Below are 26,660 nucleotides of genomic sequence, written 5' to 3' on the forward strand. Positions count from 1 at the left end.
ATACTCAATGTGCAAAATCCCGAATCTTTTGATTCTTTCAAAATATGTCTTTAAAAATAAATTCGAAACCCAATAACATTTAAAATTCTAACTTTCATTTGTTTTATATTTTCAAGTCAAAACTTTGAACCCGTAACAAGTTTGACGATAAATCTATTTTCATTCTAAAATTTTTAAAAATATGTAGATTACCCATTTTATACCCGTAACAAATTTGAGCCAAATGTTGTTAATTTGTACTAAACAATCAATTTACTAACTTTTAACCAAAAACAATCAAATTTAAGTTCCACAAAAAACCCGAAGCAATCCTTGATAAAAAAACCCAAGAAACTAAATATGATAAATTTTATTTTATTTGAAAGTGATTGGTATATATTATCCTTACAATTTAACACATATATGTATAGTTTACTAAATTAACCGAAAAAGTAAATATATAGATTTAAATTATATATTTATAATTTTTAAATTTATATGACAATGTAAAAAAAAACCAATAGAGAAATTGATTTATTTTTAAAAAATGGATAAACTTTTAAGCATATATTTATAATTTAATGATTAAAAAAATTACTTCGTAAATTGAAAGCATATTAGAGTTTTTTTTTTATTTACGATCTTCAACAATATACATAACATAATAAGTAAATGATAGAATTTAAAATTATATTATTTTCAATATTTAACAAACACGGTTTGTTGTTGATTTTTGGATTTCACTAAGTATGTTGTGAAATATATTCTAACAATATATAGTAGTATAATATGTAAATATTTATTTTTATAAAAGTGTATAGATATAATATAAATAGAGTTTAAAGAAAAGTGAATAATTTAATCATGTTATAGATATTATATAAATAGAGTGAAAAAGGAAAGTGAATAATTATTAATCTATGACATATATTAGTTTTTGAGGAAAAATAATTATGAGGATTAACCATAAACTGACATGTGTCTATAATTATTTACTTTATTATAATAGATAGATATTTCCTCACAAATTAAACAGTACTATATAAATTCTTTTTTAAATGGTACACGGAATTCTGTACAAGATTACAAGGTACTTTAATAACACGTGCCAACTTAAAGGAAATCAAACTTGGTTTGACTCGGAATTAGTGGCGAAGCTCGGACGAAGATGTCGAAGGGACGAACGAAAATACACATTAAAAAATTTGTAAACAAAGGGGGCCAGAATCAAATTTTCAGTTGAAAACATGTAAATTACTATATATAAAAAATGTCAGACGAAAACAGATAAATATACACTGTCGCACAAAAAAACGGATGACCAACTATCCTTCACCATTGCTCGGGAATCAAATACTATAGCGTGAGCAGGATGGGAAGCTTGCGATGGAGGTCGAAGCCTTACCATGACTCGGATCCCATTCTCTATGCAAAATACCACAAGGATAGCCAAAGTTGGGCTGTCCGACATGCTAATGGGGATCTTACATATCTCACTTACGGAGATATGCACACGTTATCAGAACTCGACATGAATTACTTCAGAAAGACGATAGCTCGAGATGATAGCAAAGACACCTTAGAATCATGGTTCAAGAACAAGTTATTGTGGAGAGAATGGAGAGCTAACTACCCGACGTCTGCAGTCAATCCGGGTAGGTCATTCAAGACTAACAAGATCAACCCCTTCTACAACAAGTTGTCCAAGGAAAGGCTATACAGGTGCCTGAAGATCATGGTGGACCAATCTGCCATGGGATGCCCTTCGAGGACGACTTTCTCCATGACTTCATCGCTTGGGAGTTCGACAACGTGCACGACGATGTCATCATTCATTGCACTCACACTCATGACCTGACGTTCTTTGCAAACACGAACTTGCAGGTTTTGGACTCCGCGACTTGGAAAAGCTTGCCAAATCGCCCCTTTTCTACTGTTGAAGACGTCCGTCGTGACAACACGGACGCTATCGTCGAAAAGTTCAACAAGTTTGTCAATCTATTTGTTGAAAAGCAACCATTTGAAGATCCAGACAATGTATTCGAGTACGAGTCCGAGTGCGAGTGGTGATGGAAGAAAATAAAGCAAATACTAAAAACTAGAGGGAGATTGTAAGGCCTTTTGTATTAGTCTTTCGTATTTGTATTAAGTTACGTTTATGTTGTTAGTTTGTTTACTTATGCATGTTTGGGCCGAGGCCTTATGTACTTGGAGCCCATTGGGCGAATTGTAATGAAATAGTGTATGAGAATACACACATTATATAAGTGTGTGTATCACATACACCATGTAACCTTTTGCAAATACAATTTTACAAACCTACAAATTCTCTCTCCCTTCTCTTCCCATTCTCGGCTGAACCTAAGCACACTACAAGATCCGAGATCTCGGTCCTAGCTAGTTGTTTCTGCCAACTAGTTGAGGGGTTGATTCAAGACAACTAGTAATTAGTTTGTTTGTTGTTTGATCCGGTCATGTGACCTACATAAAGGTTGTGCTATTAAGGAAAATAGAGGTTATTATCAATTTATCTTAGTTGACTGGTAAGCCATAAACATTTTAGAAGCAATGTATTGAGTTTGATTTTCATCAACAACATATTTTTCATTTTATTTTATCAAAACTTTAAAAATTAAACAATTTAATTAAACCGAAATAGATCTTGTACATTTGACATCGTATATGAAGGGCTTAGTTGAATGTCATGTGAACAATAAGTCTTTTTTTAATCATAGTCGGCCCATAGGTCAGAAAATGAAGATATGACTTTAGGACCACACTTGGTTAAGGCCTCCAAATTAAAGAAAAAATAAAGAAACATTATATAGATATATATTTAATCGAAGAATTAGAAACAAATATGTCTATTAGTTTGTGTAAGCTCGTGTGTTGCTAACTTGCTGGTCATGGGTTCAAGTCTCGTTATTTGCACGTTTTATTTTTGAAACTAATATTCATAAAAGGGCCATAAAATCTCATTTTGATTTAAGCCATCAAAATCGTTTTGTTGGTCCTGCTTTTAATAGTATAGTTACATACGAAACAATTAATTAATGTAACACCCATAATCCTAGTCCAAATTAAATTAGGAAACAATTAATTATAATATAAATACTAAATAATATTTATTTTAAACATTAACATGAATTTAAAAAGAAAAAAACATAGACTCCAAGAAATCTAAATTACCCCTTGAAGTTTAGATCTTTATCAAATTGTCCCTTGAGATCTTTTGTACCACGGTTATACTTTTCGTATTCGTCGTTGTCCTTCAAATTAGTGTTGCATGTAAGGCTGTAAGCGAACCGGACATCCACCGGACGTCCGGGATTCGGCAAGAAGTTCGTTTGCTTTTGTCCGTTTAATAAACGAATCGGACATGAACAAAAAAATTTCGTTCGGTAAGCTTAATGGACGAACACGGACAAAGGCCAGGCCCGTTCAAAAATGTCCGTTCAATTACGCCCGGTAATGTCCGCCCGGTAACGTCTGTACGGATAGGTTTGTGTATGTTCGTTCATCGTTAACGAAAATATTAATGTTCATTTTCCATTAGTGTCCATTAATGTTTATATGTTTGTTTGTCCATTAATGTCTATTAATGTTCATTAGTGTCCATTAATGTTCATGTGTTTGTTTGTCCATTAGAGTCTATTAGTGTCCGTTTGCCCATTAATGTCTGTTTGTCCATTAGTGTCCGTTATTGTCCGTTTACAATATTAACGGACGAACATGGACGGACACGGACAAACTCAATTTTTAATGGTCGGACACGGACATAAATTTTTGTTCGGTAGAGTGTTCGCGAACCATCCGTTTGCCCGTCAAAAAAGCTTAACGGACGGACACGAACAAGGTCTCGTCCGTGTTCGTCCGGTCTGTGTACACCAATATGCACGGGGATAACGAGACTAGGGTGTGATGTTAACAATGTCTTATCCGAGTGTTGGCTCTCACGCAAATATATCACAATAGTTTAATTTGTTTTTTAAGATACTATTTTAGTTTCTTAAATAAAATTAACACAATGTTAAATATGATTATTATTATGCACTCAATGGAAACCTGATTTATATATAGCGGCCACATCACACATAAACCCTATAAATCCATCCATAATCACAAATCACAATGTCAGACAACATACCACTCGAAATCCAAGAGGAAATCATCAAAAGGCTTCCTGTCAAATCGTTGATTCACTTCTAGGGATGGCAATAAAACCCGAACCTGATGGGAAAACCCGAAACCCGACATAAATGGGACGGGTAATACCCGACCCATTAGGGTTTGGGACGGGTTTGGGTTTAGTTTTAAAATATTTAGCGGGTTTGGGACGGGTTTGGGATTTCTAATATACCCGATTACCCGACCCAATTACCCGATAACATAAACCCATTTACCCGATTATATACCCGATGCACCCGATATAGGTAATTATATTATATATATACCATATTCCAAATATATTATTTGTCGAAACTTGTTTATGTTAATTATTTGAGATATTTTATCTTTATGGTAAGCATATTTGTAATCGATTAGTTATATTTTGTTAAAACTCGGCGGGTTTTGAGCCGGGTATACCCGACGGGTATTTTTATCAAAACCCGATAAGAAACCCGAAACCCGATGGGAAAACCCGAAACCCGACGGGTAATTACCCGATTAAATCCCGACGGGTTTGGGACGGGTTTGGGATGGACTTTAGTAACCGGGTATGGGTTTGGGAATACCTAAACCCGACCCATTGCCATCCCTATTCAGTTCCGGTCGGTCTCCAAAACATGGAAGTCTCTCATCGGCAACACTGATTTTATTATTAAGCATTACAACGGCCACCACGCACAGGTGCATCATCTACTTTTAAAATATGACCAACCTGAATATGAAAAAAATTATGTTTCACTTATTGATGATGACACTTTGCACCAACAAAATATAGTTTCCATGACTCTTCCTGCATCGGTTAAGACGCTTGTATGGCCTAGGATAGTCGGCTGCTCTGACGGCCTGGTCTGTTTGTACAGCCCGACTTCCTCTGTTGACTATACAAAGGGTGGTACGGTTGTTCTTTGGAATATTTCAATTAGAAAATCTATTGCTATTGTTGTGCCTGATGTCATAGGACGTATATATGAGTCTGCTATAGGTTTTGGGGTTTGTCGTAAGACTAATGACCTTAAGATTGTCAAGATTACATATGTCGATCGCCACTTGACGAATGGCATGGAAACTGTATCTTGCAACCCTCCCGAGGTTGAGGTTTTTACATTACGCACAGGGGTTTGGAGAAGGTCATATGGCAATCTCCCTCGTAAATCAATTCATTTTTTCCGCCATAGTGAGGTAGTTACAGATGGAGTTTTTTATTGGCTTGCTACTGATAGGGGTCCCGATGATGGAATGCTACATTGTAATATGATTATTTCATTTGATATCACAAGTGAAGAATTTAGAGAAATAACCTTTCCAGATAGTTTAGCAAACATTGTTTGGTCTTTGTCCATGTATAAGCTAGGGGAGTCTCTTGTTATTATTGGACAAGAAGACGAGTTTGATAATTCAGGTCTCGATTTATGGAAGATGGGGGGTGGTGATTCTAAATCGTTTACCAAGCTATTCACCATTACACCAGAATTACAAGCTTCAGTAGCAGGATTTCGGCGGAGTGGTGAACCTGTAATTGAAATTCCAAAAGGATATTACAGTGAACAACTTGCTGTTTACGAGCCCAACTCAAAACGCATAGATAATCTTGGGAGTGAGGGATTAGGGAGTGAATTTTCTGCGCATCCCTACTCGGAAACACTGCTTTTGCTTGATCAGCCAGATCTTAAGGTTTATAACGGCGTTTTAAAGTGGGAAGCTAAGAGCAAAAGGCATTGGATTGATACTAGCAAAGTAAAAAGTTTGAGGTGCAATATAAGATGACCCTCAAATTTCAAGATGATCTGGTTTCATAGTATATCACTTTATATTTGGTATGCCCTTCGTCTCCGTGCGTTTTCGGAACTAAATTTATTTTTTTTTGTTTAATTTTGAATTTCAATTGCCTGTTAATTCCTAATAACCTGAATTTGATTTTAAATCTGTCAACTACTTTGCTACTATTTGGAAGTTTGAATGGCTTCTTGATGATTTTATTATCATCATTATTATTATTTAATCCAATCCAGAACAAGTAGAGTGATAAAATCTTTGGATCAATACAGTTATGTGCAGCTTTGATTCAAGTAGCACATAAGATTTTTAGTTTTGTATGTTTGGTGAAAAGATTCTAGCTTTGTTGATCTTGAAGTTGTTCGTTTTCGATTTGAATGTAAAGAGTTTAGAAATGTGAATTGTTTATTAGTCCTTTCAATTATCGATTTATCATAACTTAGTAAATTAAGTTGACATGAACACATGAGTCCGTCTAGCAGAGATCACATGTTCGGATCTAGCCTACGCTGTTTTTCTGGCTTTAACCCCCTTGAAGACCAATGATGGAGACTCGTAAGTTTTCTAAAAACAGGTTCTCACAGTTACCAAAATAATTTAGTAGAAGGAATGGAGAAAGAAATGAAAATATGACTAACCTGACAATGCTTTCAAAACCAATATAACGTCTAGAGGTGCGTGCATAAAAAACGGAATCCGAAAATAAAAGACTAGAGTAGGGTTTTTTTATACCCGGGTTTTTACTACCCGACCCTACTCGTAGGGTATGAATAGGTTGTGCACTTCAGTACCCAAAATCAAAACCAGACCCGATTTGTACCCGGTAATACCTGAAAACGGGACCGGTTCCATACCCGAAACCGGGTTTTTCCAACACCTGAAACCGGGTTTTTCAAATACCCGATCTTTACCTGAAATATAACTGAAAATACCGAAAAATACCCCGTAAAAGTGTAGTCCCTTAAAAAACCCAATCTATAACCGAAAAAGACCAGATAAAACTCGAAAATAGGGTTTTAGAATACCTGATTCTAAACCCGACCCAAACTTATTGCATAGGATATGATTTTTAGAGATAATACCTGGACTCGAACCTGACCCGGGTATAGCCGATGTCCGATTTTCCAATGCCCAGTCTACCCAGAACCGAGTATTTGAAAAACCTGATTTGTGCAGCGGAACAAACTACAGCGGCCCATTTGGCTTTGGAACCAGCATAAGCAACATTTTATGCAAAATGTCCAAACAAAATAGTCACTTTAACCAAAAAAATAAATTCAAAACAATCCTTCCTTTTTGGGGCTTTTTACCATTGAATCAGTCAACACCAAAGTGTGTTAAGTTCACTAAAAGGAAAGGTCTGTATTAGTTTCGGAGCCTCTTACCCTATCAAATTTACAAATATGCTGAATGGAGCCTCTGAATCGATCAACCCTTTTAATGGCTCACACGATTGGTTAAAACAACTCCTTAGCCTACCAAATACTTATTAATAAAAGTAAATAACTAAACTTATTAATGTTTACGAACTGAATGTAGACATGAACTTGTTATAAAATGATACATTTAGATTTTTGATTGGCGTGACTGAGGAAAGAGACGCTTATAAAACGATGCTTTGAGACTCGAATGTGAATACAAATGAACTATTTTCAAAACTGAGATACATGTTAATCAAAACTCTTTTTGACGCGAAAACACTTGATGCATACATAGTAGTTTAACAAAACAACATTCACCCAATAAAGTGCATGTATAACAAATTATCTATGTACTACCGATGATAGTGCGGCTAAGTATTTCCAAGTTGTATGCACGAGTAAGACACGATTTTCTAGCTAGACTAGTGTGTCTCAATATATAGTTACAATTGGGATGAAGTAGGTTCCTTCATACAACTTGCATAACGTTAAAGGCAGTAAAAACCAAGGTTACTCATATAGCGCGTATTTAAAATGTGCCAGATGCTCCTATACGACTCATATGGAGCCTTATGAGTCAACAAATAAATACCATACAAAATTTGTAGCAATTATTGCGAAAATAAAAACTTGTAAGCTTATGATAATTAATATGCTAAAAAAAAGGTTTTCATATGTGAAATTTATTTTTTTATGACTCAAATTATTGTGGCAATGAGAAGCCACACAAAAAACATGCACAAATACAAATATCCATCAATGCAAACAACCAAACACCTTTGGCTCCTATTACTATTCACAAGTACCTACACAAATTCATTCACTCCTTGGCTGGACCACACACAAAATTAGCAATGTTCAAGCAACTCTTCTCCGGAGTAATGCCGGATTCCGGCAAGAAGAAAAAGATCTTCTTAACCGTTTTCGCTACATTCATACTTGTCGCGGCAGTTATCAGCATTGTGGTTGGAGTTAATAACTCCAAATCCGCTAGCTCAACGTACGACAACTTAAGAGCATCAACCGCTCATGCCATTGTTAAATGATCATGTAGTGTCACCCTCCACCCCGAATTATGCTACTCCACGCTTTCTAGTGATCTTGATATTACTGAAAAGGTTAAAACGTCGAAAGATGTCATTGAACTAGCTCTTGATAAAACAAAAGAGAGAATCCAAACAAACCACTTGATCATAAAGAATCTTGGCTAGGACGAATCTCACGAAACGTGGGAAAATCGCTCTTCAGGATTTCCTGGAAATGGTGGTCGAAACATTGGAAGAGCTCGACGAAGTCATAGGTTACTTGAAAACATATCCTGCGAAAAAAGGAATTCGCCGACATGTTGACGACATAATTACTCTTATGAGCACCATTATAACCAACCAGGTAAGTACAAAAATAATACCCATGACCTATTAGTCTGGCGATGTGGTTTTATCTTTTTGTAAAAACCAAACTTATGGTTTGGTTTTTGTTTTGCATATAATAAAAACCTAAAAAACGGAACCGAACTGATCACCTGATTTATAAATTTTCATTTTTTTTCATTTTAAGTAATTTATAAGAATTTTAATAAACGTGCAAGTCAAATATATTATCCCACTTGTACAATAATTAATTAGTTATTAAACTAACAAAATGATTTAGACACAAATTCTTTATTTTCTGCCAAAATTTCAAGCTCAAATAACAAAACCAAAAAACCCAAAACTGAGTAGAACTCAAATCGAAAACCGAAAAACCGAAACCGAACAGTTTTAAAATTTTGGTTAGTTTTAATCTAAACGCGGCCCGTGCATACCCCTAGGTGGGGAAAATTTTTGTTGTTAAAAAAATAAAAAATAAAAACAATAACAAATAATATAATTATTATTATTTTTCATTCTCTATGCTAAGTGCTAACCAATTCTACTATCAGGAAACATGCATTGATAGATTCTCCCACGACAAACACGAAAGGACCCTGTTGCGAATTAATTATCGACAGCGAGATCAAAGCCGAGAAGATGAGCAGCAATTCTTTGGCCTTGATAAAAACCCTGACTGATACAGATATTGCAGACGAATTCACGACGAATACAAGAAAATTAATGAACGAAAACAATGCTGAAAACAGGCCCGAGTGGTTGTGTGTAGGAGATAGAAGGCTGTAGCAGTCTGGGACTGTGAAACCTGACGTGACTATGGCTGCGGACGGTAGTGGCAACTTTAGAACGATTTCTGCAGCCTTTGCGGCTGCTCCAACTAGAAGCTCGAAACGACATGTTATTGGAATAGCGGCAGGAGTGTATAGAGAAAACGATTGTCACGGCGAGTAGCAATGTTGCAAAAGTCGCTAGGCGGTCCCTAGGCGGCCGACCCCCTTGGAGGGAGTACTCGGAGAGTACTCGGACATGATAAATATAAAAAAAATTAGATTTTGGGTAATATATATATTTATATATTTCAAATATCATAAGTTTACTAATATTTATAACAAAATAAATGAATATCAATATAAATAAGAGAAATACATTTTTAAACACTAAATTATTCTAAAAAAATGTTAATCATTAATTAAAAATAATGATATTCGTTCTTTAATATTATAGAAATACGAATTATGTTGTATTTTTTAAGTCAAAATAAACCCAAGTTAACCGACTAGATGTGATTCAAGCTAATGTTGACCACCTTTGACCAATTCGTAGTAACCATGTGGAGTTAAATAAACTCTCCTCAGCACCATACCTTGTAGCAAGTACTCGGCCTTGTAGACCTACTTTTACAACATTGGCGAGTAGAAGCGTGCGGGTGACAGCACCACCTTCAATTCGGCTACTGTTGGTCGGTAGTTTCTTGGCGTATAGCTATCTGATATTTAATCTATATCGTTTAAAACAAAAACTTGCAAAGTTTGTCTATTAATGGTTAGAATGGTGGTTCAAATATTTGGCCAAATGGCAGTTTTAACTTCTAATATTCAAAGTTTGACCCCCTTTATGGTCAGAACGGCCGCTAGGGTACTTCAAAGTTTGATTATTTATTATTATTTTTTTTTTCAAAACAACCGTCTGATTTTATGATGTGAAACATGATAATTTTCAAAGTTTAACTATTTTTTTTTTACAAAATGGCTGTCTATGTGAACATTAAAATGCATATATTTAATAAATATTTTGTGTTTTGTGGTCTAAAATGATTCTTAAAGTTATTAATTTCAAAATAATTCTCACATGATCATAATCATACATATATTTGATAAATATTTCCTCACATATTAAACAGTACTTATAATAAAGGGTTGAGTTATAATAAGAAGATTAGTTCTCCTAGGAAGGATAGGAAATAATCTTGTCCATTCATTTGAGAATTGAATGTTGAGATTAGATTAGAGAGATCATCAAGTGTAAAACAATGGTAAAGGTATAATAAGGATAACACATGTCAAATTTCCTCCATCATTTTAAAACGTCTATAACTTTTTTATACGACATTTTTTTTCAAAACAATTTCACCATAAAAACGAGTGTTTTTTTATCTTTTATATGAGTACCATATTACTTTATAAAAATAAAAAAAAAATCCTGGTTTTTTACAAAGTGTGTTTTACCATAATTGTGTTTTACAAAATTGTGTTATACAATTGTGTTTTATTTTTTCATAGTGTTTTTTGAATTGTGTTTTTACATTGTGTTATTTAATTGTGTTTTTGTTATTGTGTTTTTATTTTCATAGTGTTTTTTCCATTGTGTCTTTTTCATTGCGTTTTTCATAGTGTTTTAATTTCCGACAAAATTTCCAAAGACTAGTCCGGCAAGGTGATGGCGGTGGGCAGTGGTGGTTGTAAGATATAAGTGAAAATTTAAATGGGTTTTCAATATTAAGGTATTAGACAAAAATACTCCCCTTCCTTGCCTTCTTAGAAAAATCAAACTTCTTATATGATCTTTTCTCATATAATGAATTCTTTTTTAAATGGTACACGAAAGAGTCATTGTTTTTTACTCTTCATCTTGAATTCTATTTTTAAACAGTACTAACATTAATTATACATAAATGGTACTAATATTTTGAATCTACGTTTTATTTCACAAGTTTGGTACTGATGTTTTTTTAAGTTGAGTTTATGTATCCAAGTGACATTTCATAATTGAATTGAATACATATGTTTCAAGATTATTAGACAACACCCTGATGTTATAATAAAAATTTCAAGTTCGTTTATTGAATGAGCTTTTAATCATATGCTTGAGACGACAATGCTAGCACTAAATATGTTCTCGACATAAATCAACACAAAACAAAAGTCTCACTCGTCAGGATTCCTGGTCATAAACTTCCCGTTTTACAACGTTCCACGCGCAACCAACAAAACATTTAGCAAAACTGTAAAACAATTTATTTGACCTTTTATTTAAAATCTCCCTAGCGCACGCGTACCCGTTCAATCACGGAACTCGTCCATGAACTTTTTGTGAAATTCAGTCAACTGTGTAACTATGGCTGGAATCTTTTCTTCCTGTGGCAATATTGTGCATCTAAAATGCCATGTCCCAGGAACCTATAGTAAACCAAGCAATACAACATTTTAATATCATTAAACTGCCGACATTTATAAAAAAATCGTTGGAAACGGTTGGTGGTGCTCATGTGGTGGTGGTTGGTTGGTGGTGACGGTGTTCGGGTGGTGTTTTTTGGAAAAAAATGTTACTTTTCCGACAAAAAACGTTTTTCCGGCGACCTGCAACTAACGGTGTTAGGCTTCCGTTAGTCGCGGACCGTTAGGAACAGATACGTTAAAAGTTGGGACCGTCAGCAGCCAATACGTTAGTTGGGACCGACAGCGACCAAAAGAAGATAGCTGGGACTAGTAAAAAATTAAAAACCAATATACCTTAAATTTATTTGCTCAGATTAATTTTTTAGAGTTCCGGCGACCTCAATAATTGAGGTTTTTACTAGAAAAAGGTTCCTAAAGGTCTGATACAAAGTTACAAAGATGTTTGGGACAAAAATGTTGAGTTTTTCGGAAAAAAATGTGAGTTTCCAGCCAAAAACGTTTTTCTGGCGACCTGCAACTAACGGTGTTAGGCTTTCGTTAGTCGTGGACCGTTGGGAACAAGTACGTTGGGACCGACAGCAACCAATTCGTTAGTTGGGACCGACAGCGACCAAAAGGCGATAGTTGGGATTAATAAAAACCAATATACCAAAATTTAATAAACCTAACTTCTTACCTGACCAAAACCAGAACCAGGAACCACAACAATACCAGTGGCATTAAGAAGACGGGTGGCGTAATATGCATCAGGCGCCTTTTTAAGTGATTCTGCTTCTTTGATTGCTTTGTTGGGTAACACAATGCGCGGGAAAAGATACATTGCGCCTTCGGCTTTGTTGCAAGTAACACCCTCTAAGCTGTTCAGTGCATCTTCCAATGTCTATAGTTTGATAACAAAATATATCAAAAAACAAAATCATAATATATAAAGGACAGTGCTAAACTTCCGATTACCGACCTTTGCACGCCTCGCCAGTGATTGTAAGATGCCATCCTTTTCAGCAGAGTAGGATTCATATGATTCATTTCCAACCTGCATAATAACTGAATAACTTATAATCATAATGAATTAACCGCTTGTCGTGTAACGAAACCAAACATACCTTTGGTGGGCTCATAACAAGGCTAGCAAGAATTTGACCTGAAATATTTGAGCACAGATTCACAGATGCCACCTTGTAAATTTGCTCCCTAACCTCCGGACTAAAACCAGTCACCTTAACCACCTCTTTTCCCGCACTCACCATAATACCCTGAAAAATAAAAAACAGTAACTTTTTAGTTGGATTCAAAATCTTGCGCGACGAGTGTTATTATTCCAAAAAGGAAAAAAAAAGAACCTTTAGACACGGATTGGAAAGAAACCAAGGGGATATCCTTGTCACCGTATCCCATTGAACGAGCAACTTTTTTAAAAGAGTGAAACTGCTTCTCCGGGACATAGATATTTTCTTGGTATACCTGCGTAACGTCAACGTCCATAATATATACGGTACATGAATGTTTTCATATATAATGTTTTGGCTAATTTGCAGGAATTATTTACCTCATCTGCTAGAAGAACCAAACCTCCTTTCTTGCAGAATTCAACAATATCACGTTGGTTCTCCTCAGCAAGAACCTGCATACATATTTTTAAAATTTTAAAAAATAAATAATTAGAAAAAGAGAGAGAGAGAGAGAGAGAGAGAGAGAATGAATTACTAGATGTTTTTCAAAGCTAGCATACGTGTATATTACCTGGCCTGTTGGGTTTCCTGGGTTAATCACAACCAAAGCCCGAACAGTAATACCCTTTTGTCTAGCAGCTTCTAGTTGCTTCTTGAGTTCAGAGATCTCAAGTCCCCAACCTGTTGCTTCATCAAGATAATAAGGAACCTGAAACATCATTATGCATTGCTCAAATTATTATACGCTGCTTATGGAATAAAAGTTCAAATATTCATTCTCAACACAATAAAAAAGATATTGTTAAATCAGTAACAGAAACACATACAAGAGTGCCACCATGAAGAGCAATTGAAGCAGAGTAAAGAGGATACTGAGGAATTGGGCAGAAAATTCCATCATTTTCAGATCTAATTAGTAACTGCATCATCATATGTACCTGGTACAGAAAGAAGATACAATCTGTAATCAATTTCACATTTTCCACAAAATATTTTTATACATTACACATGTTAAAAGCACAGAAAATAAATCTTTATACCGCTGGACTTGCACCGTCTGTCAAGAAGATATCATTTGGATCAGCAGGAAAACCATCACGAGCTTCAATTCCAGCAGCAATAGTGTCACGCAATCCTTTAATACCCTGATGCCAGTTACAAAAAATAAGTCATGCTACAGAATATAAGCTCATATATGTTTCAGAGATCAAAAGACAGCCTTTTTACCTGACTGTGACTATATGCACCAGTAGCTCTACCAGGAATTTGATCAAGGATCTGCCATGCTCGCTCAATGGAATCCGCACTGTATGTTTAATGATGCATGTTAAGGTTACTTGAATTCATACAGGAAGTTATGAAAAAGTACATAACTAACACTAGTTTATATTATGTATTTACCTAAACAAACCCTGTGTTTCACTCCTATCCAAAATGGAGGGATGATCACATAATGCAAGAACCTATAATTACACAACGCGCAATCATAAGCAACAACTACATACAAAGGCAACAATAAACAGAATTGCAGAATGTAAACCTCTCTGAAGAAAGTGATCGGCTGTTGACCAAGCGATTGCGGATTTCCAATGTTACAGTAAATTATCTGCACATGTTTTAAACACACGACCCGTGAATCAGAACATATAACTTCCTAAAAGCATATTAGCAAAACACATATAAAAGCAATACCTCCTCAAAAGGATGAGAACCTGGATTTGCTTGCAAATCTAGCTGTAATTTCTGTTATTAAATCATCATTTAACTAATTTAGTAACTTATATTATCAATTTATACATTAATGATAATCATGCTTAACTAAATTAGGGTTTCTAGCGGTATCAGTTCACTTAATTACCTGAGCCAGTGACACAATTTCACCACGGACAGCATACTCACATTTCAAAACCTAGAAAATAAAGAGGAAAACATTAATACACAAGTGACTGAATATTTCAAAAGCAAACAAGCACTTTTATCTATCCTTTAATGATGATTTTAATTAGGGGTGTTCAAAGTCGCTTTGGGTCGGTTATGGGGGCTGAACTAACCGTAACCGAGCTTCTGTTATAGAAAATTGCTTAACCATAATCACAACCACAATCGAATGGTCGTTAACCATAGGACGGTTAAGTTTCAATTAATTGTCCAATGTATTTATTTTCCTTCCAGTTGAAAATGGTTCTAAGCTCTAATATGAAGTTTCAAAGCTGAAATACGCCAGTGCCAAGCTATGTTATAACTTGTAAAACAGTTGCAGCATAAAATTAAATGCTCGAAGCTAGAAATAAAAGTAACAAAATGAAAATAAAGGTATAAAATTTAGATTTACACAAACATACAAAATTCAATTCAGTTCAGTTCAGTTCGGATTCGGTTAAAGTAGGTTAACAAAAACACATTAACCGTAACCATAACCATCGGTTTTGTTCGGTCATGATTAGTTCAGATTAATACTTTCAGTTAACGGTTCGGTTTTAGCTAACTCCTAATTTCAATATTATGATTAGATTACCAATTTACCATCAACTGTGAATATATAAAACATGCTCGTTTTCCCCAATTTGATATACATCTCATCAAAGTACAAATTAATTCATTCAAGAGTACAAATCAACACAAATTAAAAACCCTAACTAACTAAAAATCAATTCACCAAACTAAAACAAACAACATTAACTTAATAATCAAGTAAACTAATAACAATAACAATAACAATAACAATAATAACAATAACAACAACAACAACAGCAGCAGCAGCATCAAAACCTAGAAATTAAGAGGCAAAAAAATTAACACACAAATTAATTGAATACAAATCACACATCAAAGCATTCAATAGTACAAATTATTGAACTAACACAAAAAAAAACCCTAAGTAGCTAAAAATAAAGTCAGCTAACTAAAACAAACAGCATTAACTTATTAATTAAGCTAAACTAACAACAACAACAACAACATTAATAACAAAAAAAATAATAATGGTAATAATAATGATAATAATAATAATAATAATAACAACATCAAAACCTAGAAATTAAGGGGTAAAAAAATAACACACAAATTAATTGAATATAAATCACACATCAAAGCATTCAACAGTACAAATTTGAATTAACACAAACTTAAAACACAAATAAAAACCCTAGGTAGCTAAAAATAGCTAAAAATCAAGTCAGCTAACTAAAACAAACAGCATTAACTTAAATAATCAAGCTAAACTAATAACAATAACAACAATTACAACAACAATAACATCAAAACCTAGAAATTAAGAGGTAATTAAAAAAATAAACACACAGATTAACTGAATACAAATCACACATCAAAGCATTCAATAGCACTAATTATTAAATTAACACAAACTTAAAACACAAATAAAAACCCTAAGTAGCTAAAAATCAAGTCACCTGACTAAAACAAACAGCATTAACTTAATAATCAAGCTAAACAACTATAACAATAATAATAACCTTAGGGTTAAGTGAATCAACGGTGAGAGGTGGAGTAGAGTGATCGGAAGCCATAGACGTATCGGACGGTACTGACGTTAAGAATCGAGCAAGCCTATAATAATAATAATTATTATTATTATTATTATTATTATTATTATTAGGTGTACACAAAGAGGGTGATGGACGGTGTGGATTTAAAAGCGAATTAACGGTGGCGTTAGTGAGCAGAGTTTTGGCTCTGTGGGCGACTAATTTCCGCATGTTTGGTGGTTTTGGTTTATAAAGAAATAAAGATGGACGGCCAATAAGAAGAAGGTTCGTATTCGCACGAAATCGAAAAGGAAAACCAAATCAAAACCAAAAATCAAAATTCGGACACGATTTGCAGAGAAGAGATATGCTTGAAGGTTTAAAGATTTGCCCCTTGGTTATGGGTTTAATCACATAATATGTCCTTTTTGTTTATTCAAAGTGTCACATTCATTTAAGGCTTTGTTAAAATGTTAAGCATGTGTCGAGAATCAACACGTCTTCATTCATTTTGTTTTTGATATATTTGGGTCTATTGCCCCTGAAGCTATTACGTTTCTTAAAAGAGTTCAACGGGCCGTGCACGAGAACTTATCGACGCTAAAGAATGATAACTTTGTTTTCAGTAGGATCGGGTTAGTCATTCAAAAGAGGGTGGCGGTGCATCTTGTTGCCGCTTACCCACTTCTTTATTGTAGTTGAATCCTTTTATTTTGTTTAATATACGAAGACAAGTTGATTGCAAAAAAACGAAAAAAAGAAAAAAAAGAAAAGAAAAAAAGGTTTAATGATGTATTTGAGTTTGATTTGTTGAATACCGGCTAATGTTAGTGTTAGAATGTTTGATTCTTAGGGTACTCAGGAAAATCTCGGGTAGCGCTTTCGGCTTCGTCGAGTAGTGCAATTGGTGATCAGTTTCAAGTTTGTTACCCGAGTGGGAAATGTGAGTGTATCCAAAATTGGCTTTTGCAGCATGTGACCCGAATTCATTCGGGGAGTGAATAAAACCGAAAATGAATGTTGGTTGTCATTCGGCTTGCTCGGTTTCAAGGACATTCGGGGACTAGTGACCTTAAAATGTACTTTGAAAATAAATTTGAAAGATGTAGGTAATTCAATAAAAGATCGGATATTAATGATTTTAATTTTTAACACTGTATTTAGTTTATTATTTAAAATTTTGGCAAACATGTTACATTTTGTTTTTGTGATCTGTATTTTGTGCTATAAGTTTTTCAGTTAGTATGCCTATTGTATTATTTAAATTGGCAAGCTTTCTTTTTAAACAACATAACTACTCTTAATATTCAAGTGAGCATTTTTTAAACGAAATGTTCATCATTTATACTGATTTTAACACTCCAGACCTGACTCATTCAGAAACACCGTCAATGAAGAATGTTATTGTAAGAAACCTCAGTTAAGTCAGGATTCGAACCTTAGACTATTAGACCCAAAACATTAATTTTTGATCAGCATGTCAATTCCCTTTATATTTATACCAGCAAACTATCTTTTACAAAACAAATGGCAAATTAAAAGCCCATGGTAACATGTGGAACATCTTCCACAACCCCATGTGGTTTTCTTTTGCAAATGTAAAGTGTGAACGTGGAACTTGGAAGGCTAGGTGCGTGCATTTGGAATTCCAATGAAAAAAATAACCAACCAGACATAATTTTTAAACCATTATAATATTTAAAAGATACATTTTAAAATTGTTGTACTCAGAACTAGCTTATTTTTATGAAACACTGCTTCACATTTGTCAAATACTCAAATCCATACTAGCATTTTGTATTATTTATTAAATAAATTGACTAAACTAACATTTGGTTTGTGTTTTCTACTTCTGGCTAAACAAGTGTCTACTTCTGGCTAAACAAGTGTCAAATAAAGATACTATATAACTTTTTTTTATGATTATTATTTTACTTCATCCTTCTTACTAAACAAAAAGAAACTTATCTTTTTTATTTGTTTTCAAGCCCCGTTACTCCAAATTTCACTAAACACAAGCTACATATTCATCTAAACAAGTCAAACGAGTTAGCTTGTGATAATCAAATTGTAAACATATGTTACTCATGTAGAAAAAAAGGTTAAACGAGTTATTATGAGCTAAAGAATATTAACATATTGGGTTGATCTATTTCCTTTATATAGTTCCTTGGATTTAGGAGTTTACATGTTTATGTTTCTCTATTTATTCATTTTTTGTAATAGATATATTCACGTAACAATTCAGTAAAATAAGACTCTTGATTTTCATCAAACTTTAGATTGTATCAAAGTGGTTTAAAACCCTATCGCTCTTATTCATTCACATCCCTTCCATCATCTTCTACTATGGTTGGAGATGAAGACATAACCAGAAGCAACTCACACACACACCATCGTTGATTGATTTTAAATTCGAAGAATCATGGAATCGTCATCTGACAACAAGTCTACACTTTTGGCATGTACCTTCGTGGAAATCTGGCTTTAGAGGGCATGGTAGTCATTGTGTATCCGGGAGGAGATGAAACACAACTTTACAAGGGAAAGAATGTACGAAAACTTGTTTTCTAGTTACTTTGTGATTTACATATTCAGTGTTGATAGATCGCGTGAAACATGCTGGACGAGAAGCGGGTTTCAACATGGAGAAAACCATTGTGCCTACTTACAAACTTTACAAATATAGAAGGAATATCCAACCAAATGTAGATATTTTCCCCGTAAGTATCATGAACCCACTACCTTTGAACCGGTATTCCACTTCAAGGAACTATATAAATGACATATATCAACTCAAAACATAACACCATCCTTTATGAATGGGTTAGTGGTTTGTCTTGTTTAACCAACAAATTAGTGGGTTGCTTTGTTTAACTAAACAAGTTAATATGACCTGTTTAGTAAAACAAGTCTACCTAAACATAACATGCTTTTTAAACGGACATGATATGCCAACCCAAAACCCGATTACCATTATGTCATGTTCTTGTTGTTTCGAAAGTTATCACCACTAGTATTTATGCACTTCACGAACATACAATGCAAAATAAATACCGAAAAAGTAAACAATCTAATTAAAACTCATATAATTATAAAATACGGTGAAACTTATTATTATTATAAAAATGAAGTTTATATATCTTATTACAAACATATTGTTATACACTTATTAATGTAACAACAATTGTTTGACATGATCAAAAATCACAACCCATGAGAGAAAGGAAAACCTGTACTCCCTAACCAATCACCACCGGAAATAAAATTCCCAACAGTAAATCCTTGAGCTTCCGAAACATTCGTTATAACCCGGTACCCGGGCCACGTTACTCTACTCGTTGTATTTGCCCCCGCCCCAGTGTTCTGATACTCACCATAATACAATGTAGCAAGCGCAAAATCCCCGTCCCATGGGAACCAACCCGCGGGGTTTATCACATCACTTATATCCGTTTGCATCACAACGGTTCTCGAAAAGTTACGCCACGGGCGCCCTAGGTACGACGAAAAGTTTGCTTGCACCGCTTGTAAATCGGAAGTGGCCCCAATTTTTGATTTTTGAATCACAATCCCCGTGTTCTGGTTTGGGTCGCTTCGGCCTTGAGCCGTGACCATGTTCCGTTGGCGCGGGTTCGGTCTACGTGCACGGATGTCACAGTTTTGCAAAACGGCTGCAGCATTGCCGAAAATGAAGTCAACTGTGCCAGCTATGTAACAGCTGACATAAAACTGACGGTTTGAGTGGACATAAAGGGTGTCTTGGTATGCTATCATGCCACATCGGTAGAATGCTGAGAGATCTGACCCGACTCGTAGGGCCACTGCTTGTTGCCCGTTCGGTCCTGCAGTGTTTTGGAAGGTTATATCGCGGGCTAGGAATCCGGACCCCACCGCGGCTGCATATAACACATGGTTAGGTGTGAGATTAGTGTTGATAACGATGTTTTAACAATATGAGTAAAATATGTATAGAGAAAACGAAAGATTTGTCAAGGTTTAAATGCATAATGAATAAAAAACATTTTTATATAATTGATTTGCTTCATTGTTTAATTCCAAATTGACTACTTTGGAATTTTGGATTTTCATAGATGGTTTAGAGTTATGCTAACTTATTATATAACTAGTTAGCTTGCGACTAATATGAGCGAAGCCAAAGAATATGTTTATGTGTCGAATATGAATGACCATGTAAACGTTACGTGTGCATAACATAAGCAATCGTGGCTTTAATATTTAACATCAAAACATGTAATCTGGTGAGATGAAATGTAAAATGTGATGATGAGATGATGATAAATATTTTGTTATATTAGCGCCCTCTCACCTTTGCTAAAACACATGGCCTAGTGAGCAAACTTATCTTTCTTGGATAAAGACATGAAGTCTTGCAAAATCACATCAACTTAAACATAACAATATACAATTTATTCATTTAACTATCAAAGAATACTAGCTAACTTACTTTATATTACAAATTATTTAATATTTATATTAAGGGAAATCCCTAAAATAATTATTTTGATCATCTCCTTCTAACTTTAACCATGGTTTTCACATATTACCTAAAATACTCATTTTAATCCGTCAGATCCGACAGTAACACTATAACCGATTAAGGCCGTGTGTAGTTGGCAAGAAGTGGAGGGCGACGAGGGCGATTTTGGCTTGGAATACCGCCTCCTCCCCCGACGACAAATGGGGCGATTAGGGAGGGGATGAGTTTTTGTCGCCGGCCATCCTTTGAAGATTAGTATTATTATTACATTGTGTTGTGTGTGGTATATATATACATGTATATATATATATATTGGGCTATAACACCATTATACCCTTAAAACAAAAACCCACATTTTGCTGATTGCGCCACATAACATAAATCACCCCATTTTGTAGCTCATCCGGTATACACTGCCGACAAAATATCTACTTTTCAATTTTAATCGAAATGATTTATTAAGCAAAAGTTGATGTGATTTGTTAGTCAAAGTAGCAAACATTTTCAAAGATTCGATGTATCCATCCAACTGTCCAAGCAAACTCAATATTCCAATGTCAGATTTTTCTTTAGTTCACTAGTGGTAGCAAGCCAATCCAAAGAAAATTCCAATTTATCATTAATCATTGCTTTAAAAACATATCGTCCGACTAAACTGGTAATACCGAGTTTCGCATATCAAGCCAATATTTTCAAGCTGGTATTTCAAGGCGGTTTGCAAGCACATCGAGTGATTGAACCGACGGTTTTTTTTTAAATACCGGTTTTAAGCCCAAAAGATTTTTGATATTTTGCGGCCCATATTTTTTTAAATTACCTTTTAACTAGCATTAACAGTGAAACGAGTAAACTTTTGTATTATTTTTTGAAAAATGAGTTTTTTTGTATTCTTTTTTTTTTTATTTTGGATTATATTTTATTATTGAATTACATAATTTTAGGTTACTTTTTGAGCTGATGTTGCATTTATATGAAATTACAATGTAAATTATTTAACCCGGCTGTACATTCCGGTACAACACGATTCAATTGGTTGTACAATTTTTAGCTCAATCCACCTAGGGATGGCAATGAAACTCGAACTCGATGGGAATACCGAAACCCGACATAAATGGGACGGATTTGGGTTTAGTTTTGAAATTTTTCGTGGGTTTGGGATTTCTAAAATACCCGGTTACCCGAGCCGATTACCCGATAACATTAACCCATTTACCCAGTTATATACCCAACATAACTTATATTATTATTAAATATTGTTACTAAGTGGATACCTCAGCAGCAAAAAAATAAAATTCAAACAACATACATAAACTTATTTAGCCAGTTATTTGAGAGATTGTAAAATAAATATCATTTTTTATTTGTTATAATCAATTAGTAATAATATATCAAACCCGATAGATACTTGATGGGCTTTTGATTGGGCATACCCGACGGGTTTGCCCGATACCCGATGGGTTTGGGATGGGTTTTACTAATCGGGTATGGGTTTGGGATTGCCTAAACCCGTCCCAAACCCGACTCATTGTCATCCCTATCAGTGGCGGAGCCACATTGAGTACACCGGGTTCGGCCGAACCCGGTTGTTTTTCGGTTTTATATAGAACCTGTAGTGTGAACTAACAGCCGAACCCATTCTTTTCACCGAACGAACCCGGTATCGTTTTAAAAAAAGCATTCAAACCCACTAAAAATCATTCAAAACAAGACCTTTCGGCTTCACCAATTCACCTCAGGGCTTCAACCATCGCCTCACGACCTCAGCACTCATCTGACGGACTTCAGCCAAACAACAACGACTGACTGACACTTTCTTTTTATTGAATATGACTGTGTATATTTGAATGTTAATGATGTACTTTTGTTATGATAGTGATATGATTGTGTATATTTGAATGTTAATGATGTACTTTTGTTATGATAGTGATATGACTCTTTATTTATTTGACCGAATGACCGACCCGACCCTTCTCGGCCCGAAAACTTTGGCGCCAGAAAAGATTCGAGCACCAAAAATTCCCGAACCCATAGGAAAAAATTCCTGGCTCCGCCACTAATCCCTATAATATCCATCGGTTTTTAAAACATTGCTATTAATTATGTTTTGTAAACAAAACTATTTAACCATAAATACCACTTACCAACAGTAGCAGAATTAAACGTAGTACTATTGCCAGCCACACTTCTATTAGCAGTAATAAACGTTGTACTTCTTCCAGCACCCAAAAACATCAAGTTCTGTTTATTATTCGGAACATCCACATTTTCCCTATACACTCCTGCACTTATTCCAATCACATATCTAGTAGAACTTCGATTCGGAGCGGCCGCAACGGCTGCAGACACCGTTGTGAAGTCACCACTACCGTCCGCAGCCACGACCACGTCAGGTGTCACGCTCCCTGACTGCAAGAGTCTTCGGTCTCCAACGGATAACCACTCGGGCCACTTTTCGTTTAGTAGTTTTCTTGTGTTTGTGGACTTTGGTTCGTTTGTTTTGTCCGTGTCGGTCATGTTTTTTATTAAGGCTAGGGAGTTGCTACACATCTTCCCGGCATTGATCTCGTTGTCGAGGATTGATGCGCGTAGGTCCCTGTCGTGTTTGCTGTGGGAGAATCCGTCGATGCATGTTTCCTGATGATAGAATTGATCAAAAGACGGGTCGTGTTACACCTATACAGCTAGTAGCTACACTACCCCCATCTGATCTCACGTCATCGAATGACTATATTCCACAAAACACTCAAACGGCCATTTTGATAAAAAAAAATAATTAAAATTTGGAAATTATTGGCCAGAATGATCATTTGAACAATATTCGAATGACTGCTCTGACTATAGAGGTAAAATTTAAAAATTATTGGTCAGAAGTCAGAATGACCGCTTGGTCAGAATATGGACCTGACTGTAGACGGTCAAACTTGAAAGAGTAACATGTGGTTTTCGTCGCTGTGGTTTGTCGAAATCAGCGGTTTTAGTCCAGTAGTTTTAAATTTACGATTTTCATTCATGTGGTTTCATTTCACTTGTAGTTAAACCCGAATTCATTAACCCCGTTAAGTCTGATCGTTAAAGCCATCAACATACTCCTCGCGTGAGGGGCAATTTTGTCATTTTTCTCCATAAATAAACCTCAGTCCTAATTCGCAAACCCTCTCACGTGAGGGGTTGGAGTGTATTTTGAAAAAAAGGACAAAACTGCCCCTCACGTGAAGGGCACGCTGATGGGTTTAACGAACAGACTTAACAGGATTAGTGAATTCGAATTTAATTGCAAGTGAAATGAAATCAAATGGACGAAAATCGCAAATTCGAAACTATTGGACTAAAACCACATATTTGGGCAAACCAAAGGGACGAAAACCGCAATTCACTCAACTTGAAAACTGAAAACATTTGGTCAAAACGACTGTTTGACCTCTATTCAGACGGCCGCTTGAACGATGTGGGATTAGATGTCAGACTATATGTTCTTAGCTAACCATTTTGGTATTTACCTGGTTGGTTATAGTGGTGCTCATAAGAGTAATTATGTCGTCAACAAGCCGACGATTTCCTGTTCTCCCATGATATGTTTTCAAGTAACCTATGACTTCGTCGAGCTCCTCCAATGTATCGGCCACCATCTCCAGACAATCCTGTAAAGCAAATTTCCCACGTTTTGTGAGATTCGTCCTAGCCGTAAGATTCTTTATGATCAAGTGATTCTTTATGATCCCCTCCTTCGTTTGATTAATAGCCAGTTCGACCACATCTTTCGACGTTTTAAGTTTTCCAGTAATATCAGGGACGTTGGAAAGCGTGGAGTAGCATAACTCGGGGTGGAGTGTGACACTACAAGATGATTTCACTATGTCATGAGTCGTTGATGCTCTTATGTTGTCAGACGTAGCAACCACAATAATATTTTCGTGCCGCAATAGGATTGAAGCGAAAACTATGAAGAATATATATTTTTTCGTGCCGGATTCCGGCATTACTCCAAGAAAGAGTTGCTTGATCATTATTGTTTTAGTTTGTAATGGAGCCAACAATTGAATGAACTTGTGGCCTTGTGGGAGCAATTGTGTATAGTAATAGCAACCACTAGTAGTTTGGCTGTTTGCATTTATGTATATATTTAGTTGTACATGTTTTATTATTTGTGGATCATCTTGTACCTACTATAATTAGAATCATTGAAAAATATCCATAACAATAATAACGTTTTTAACTTATATTCAAAAGCTTACAACTTTTCATTGTCACAATAATTCATTAATTCCTACAAATTTTTATATTAAGCCTGCAAATAATTTTCACATTATGAACATTATCTGAGGGAAACATGATCAAATACATTTTATTTTTAACATGAAAACGGTGAGAACCAATTTATTGTTATGATTAGGTTTATTTTTATAGGTGTTTGCTGCTATTTTGTGTTCGTATTTGCTAATTTTCGATTATGAGACGTTATAAGTATTTGCTTATTTATATTTTGTTGTTATTATTAGATGTTTTCTTTTGCTGTTATAAGTATTTGTTGGTATATGTTATTATTTTGTTCTTGATTTTGATTCTTTTGTTGTAGTTTTTAGGTTCTTTTCTTTGTTATTATAAGTCATTGTTTATGTAGATTGGTATTGTAGTTGGTATTGTTTCTTACGTTCGCATTTTTAAATAAATTGGCATTATTTCCTACGTACTCATGTTAAGATCAAAATGTACATGAACATTCCCCTTATTTGAGGAGTGGAACGCTAATTATATGTATGTCCTTGTCAACAAATACTTTGAATTTTTTATTTTATAGAGATATCGGATTTTAATAATTCATATTTTGTTTCAATGGCTAGTGCTAAGCTAAACCTAAAAAATGTACAAGTCTCAAGTTTCAACATATTGGCTGCCAACGAGCTTTTCAATATATGGGTTAGATTCTGTTAGTTTTTTATGACGTGTACAATGATGTGGCAAGAGTAGTGCCATGGACTGTTTATGTGGTCAAAAGTTATTTTTAAATTAAAATATTCTAAACTAAATAAATGAACCGAGCTACTTTTCTAACAAAAAAAAAATTTAACCGAGCCATTCTTTTTAACAAAATAAGCGAATCAAAAAAATTTTTATAACAAAACTAAACGAACCGAACAACTTTTTTAACAAAAATAAACGAACCGAACCACATTTTTAACAAAATAAACGAATCAAACAACTTTTTTTTAATAAAAATCAACGAACCAAACCACCTTTTTTTAACAAAGTGCATGATCTCGTAGATATGATACCTTACTTACCTTTTAAGCCATTGCATGAATTAAGGACGATTATCATAATGTAGTATTGTAGTTGTATGTGGAGCTAGTGCGCTTAATATTATATGCTTTTTTGTTTTATTTTCCCGATAATATTTGGTTTAATTTTTTAAGTCCTAAAGTGTTTTCCTTGTTTATCTATTTTGTTTGTTCGGTTTTACCTCTGATATACTCTTTTACTGTGAAGCTTCTTGCATTACACGGTTATTGAAATTACGAGTCTTTGATCGCATCATCGATAGATCTATAGATCTGACTATTCATATACATATTGTTGGATCCGATTTCACTTAAGCCAAGATTATCCGTAATTCTTGAA

At 34.7% G+C, this 26,660-nt stretch overlaps 2 protein-coding genes and 1 pseudogene across 3 annotated transcripts; 1 reads left to right on the forward strand and 2 right to left on the reverse strand.

Annotated features, from left to right (window-relative positions):
* Positions 1–4,929: 4,929 nt before the first annotated feature.
* Positions 4,930–5,913, forward strand: LOC143535897 (F-box protein CPR1-like). The gene has a single exon (XM_077030022.1). It carries the CDS (start codon positions 4,930–4,932, stop codon positions 5,911–5,913), a length of 984 nt encoding a protein of 327 aa, XP_076886137.1.
* Positions 5,914–11,525: 5,612 nt separating this feature from the next.
* LOC143538567 (alanine aminotransferase 2-like) lies at positions 11,526–16,925 on the reverse strand (annotated as a pseudogene). The gene is made up of 15 exons (XR_013136266.1): positions 16,532–16,925; positions 14,917–14,967; positions 14,751–14,801; positions 14,599–14,664; positions 14,460–14,521; positions 14,286–14,364; positions 14,099–14,203; positions 13,886–13,996; positions 13,630–13,767; positions 13,436–13,510; positions 13,230–13,350; positions 12,993–13,142; positions 12,848–12,922; positions 12,566–12,769; positions 11,526–11,889 (listed from the first exon to the last, which is right to left on the reverse strand). The product of XR_013136266.1 is annotated as an alanine aminotransferase 2-like (transcript).
* A 2,802-nt stretch (positions 16,926–19,727) lies between these two features.
* On the reverse strand, positions 19,728–25,170 carry LOC143538578 (pectinesterase-like). The gene is made up of 3 exons (XM_077032099.1): positions 24,542–25,170; positions 23,186–23,678; positions 19,728–20,442 (listed from the first exon to the last, which is right to left on the reverse strand). Exons 1-3 carry the CDS (start codon positions 25,046–25,048, stop codon positions 19,751–19,753), a joined length of 1,692 nt encoding a protein of 563 aa, XP_076888214.1. The 5' UTR covers positions 25,049–25,170; the 3' UTR covers positions 19,728–19,750.
* Between the last annotated feature and the right edge of the window lie 1,490 nt (positions 25,171–26,660).

The sequence above is a fragment of the Bidens hawaiensis genome, unplaced genomic scaffold, assembly GCF_021521415.1.
Source record: "Bidens hawaiensis isolate Kalapana, Puna unplaced genomic scaffold, B.hawaiensis_p1.1 tig00000780_1, whole genome shotgun sequence".
NCBI classification, from domain to species: Eukaryota; Viridiplantae; Streptophyta; class Magnoliopsida; order Asterales; family Asteraceae; genus Bidens; species Bidens hawaiensis.

What these genes read in the sequence shown, in the direction of transcription:
- LOC143535897 (XM_077030022.1), top strand. Translation starts at nt 4,930, where the DNA reads ATGACTCTTCCTGCATCGGTTAAGACGCTTGTATGGCCTAGGATAGTC.
- LOC143538578 (XM_077032099.1), bottom strand. Translation starts at nt 25,048, where the DNA reads ATGATCAAGCAACTCTTTCTTGGAGTAATGCCGGAATCCGGCACGAAA. An exon ending in GCACCACTATAACCAACCAG is followed by an intron (nt 23,679 to 24,541) that starts GTAAATACCAAA and finishes TTCTATCATCAG; the next exon opens with GAAACATGCATCGACGGATT. An exon ending in GTTTAATTCTGCTACTGTTG is followed by an intron (nt 20,443 to 23,185) that starts GTAAGTGGTATT and finishes TGTTATATGCAG; the next exon opens with CCGCGGTGGGGTCCGGATTC.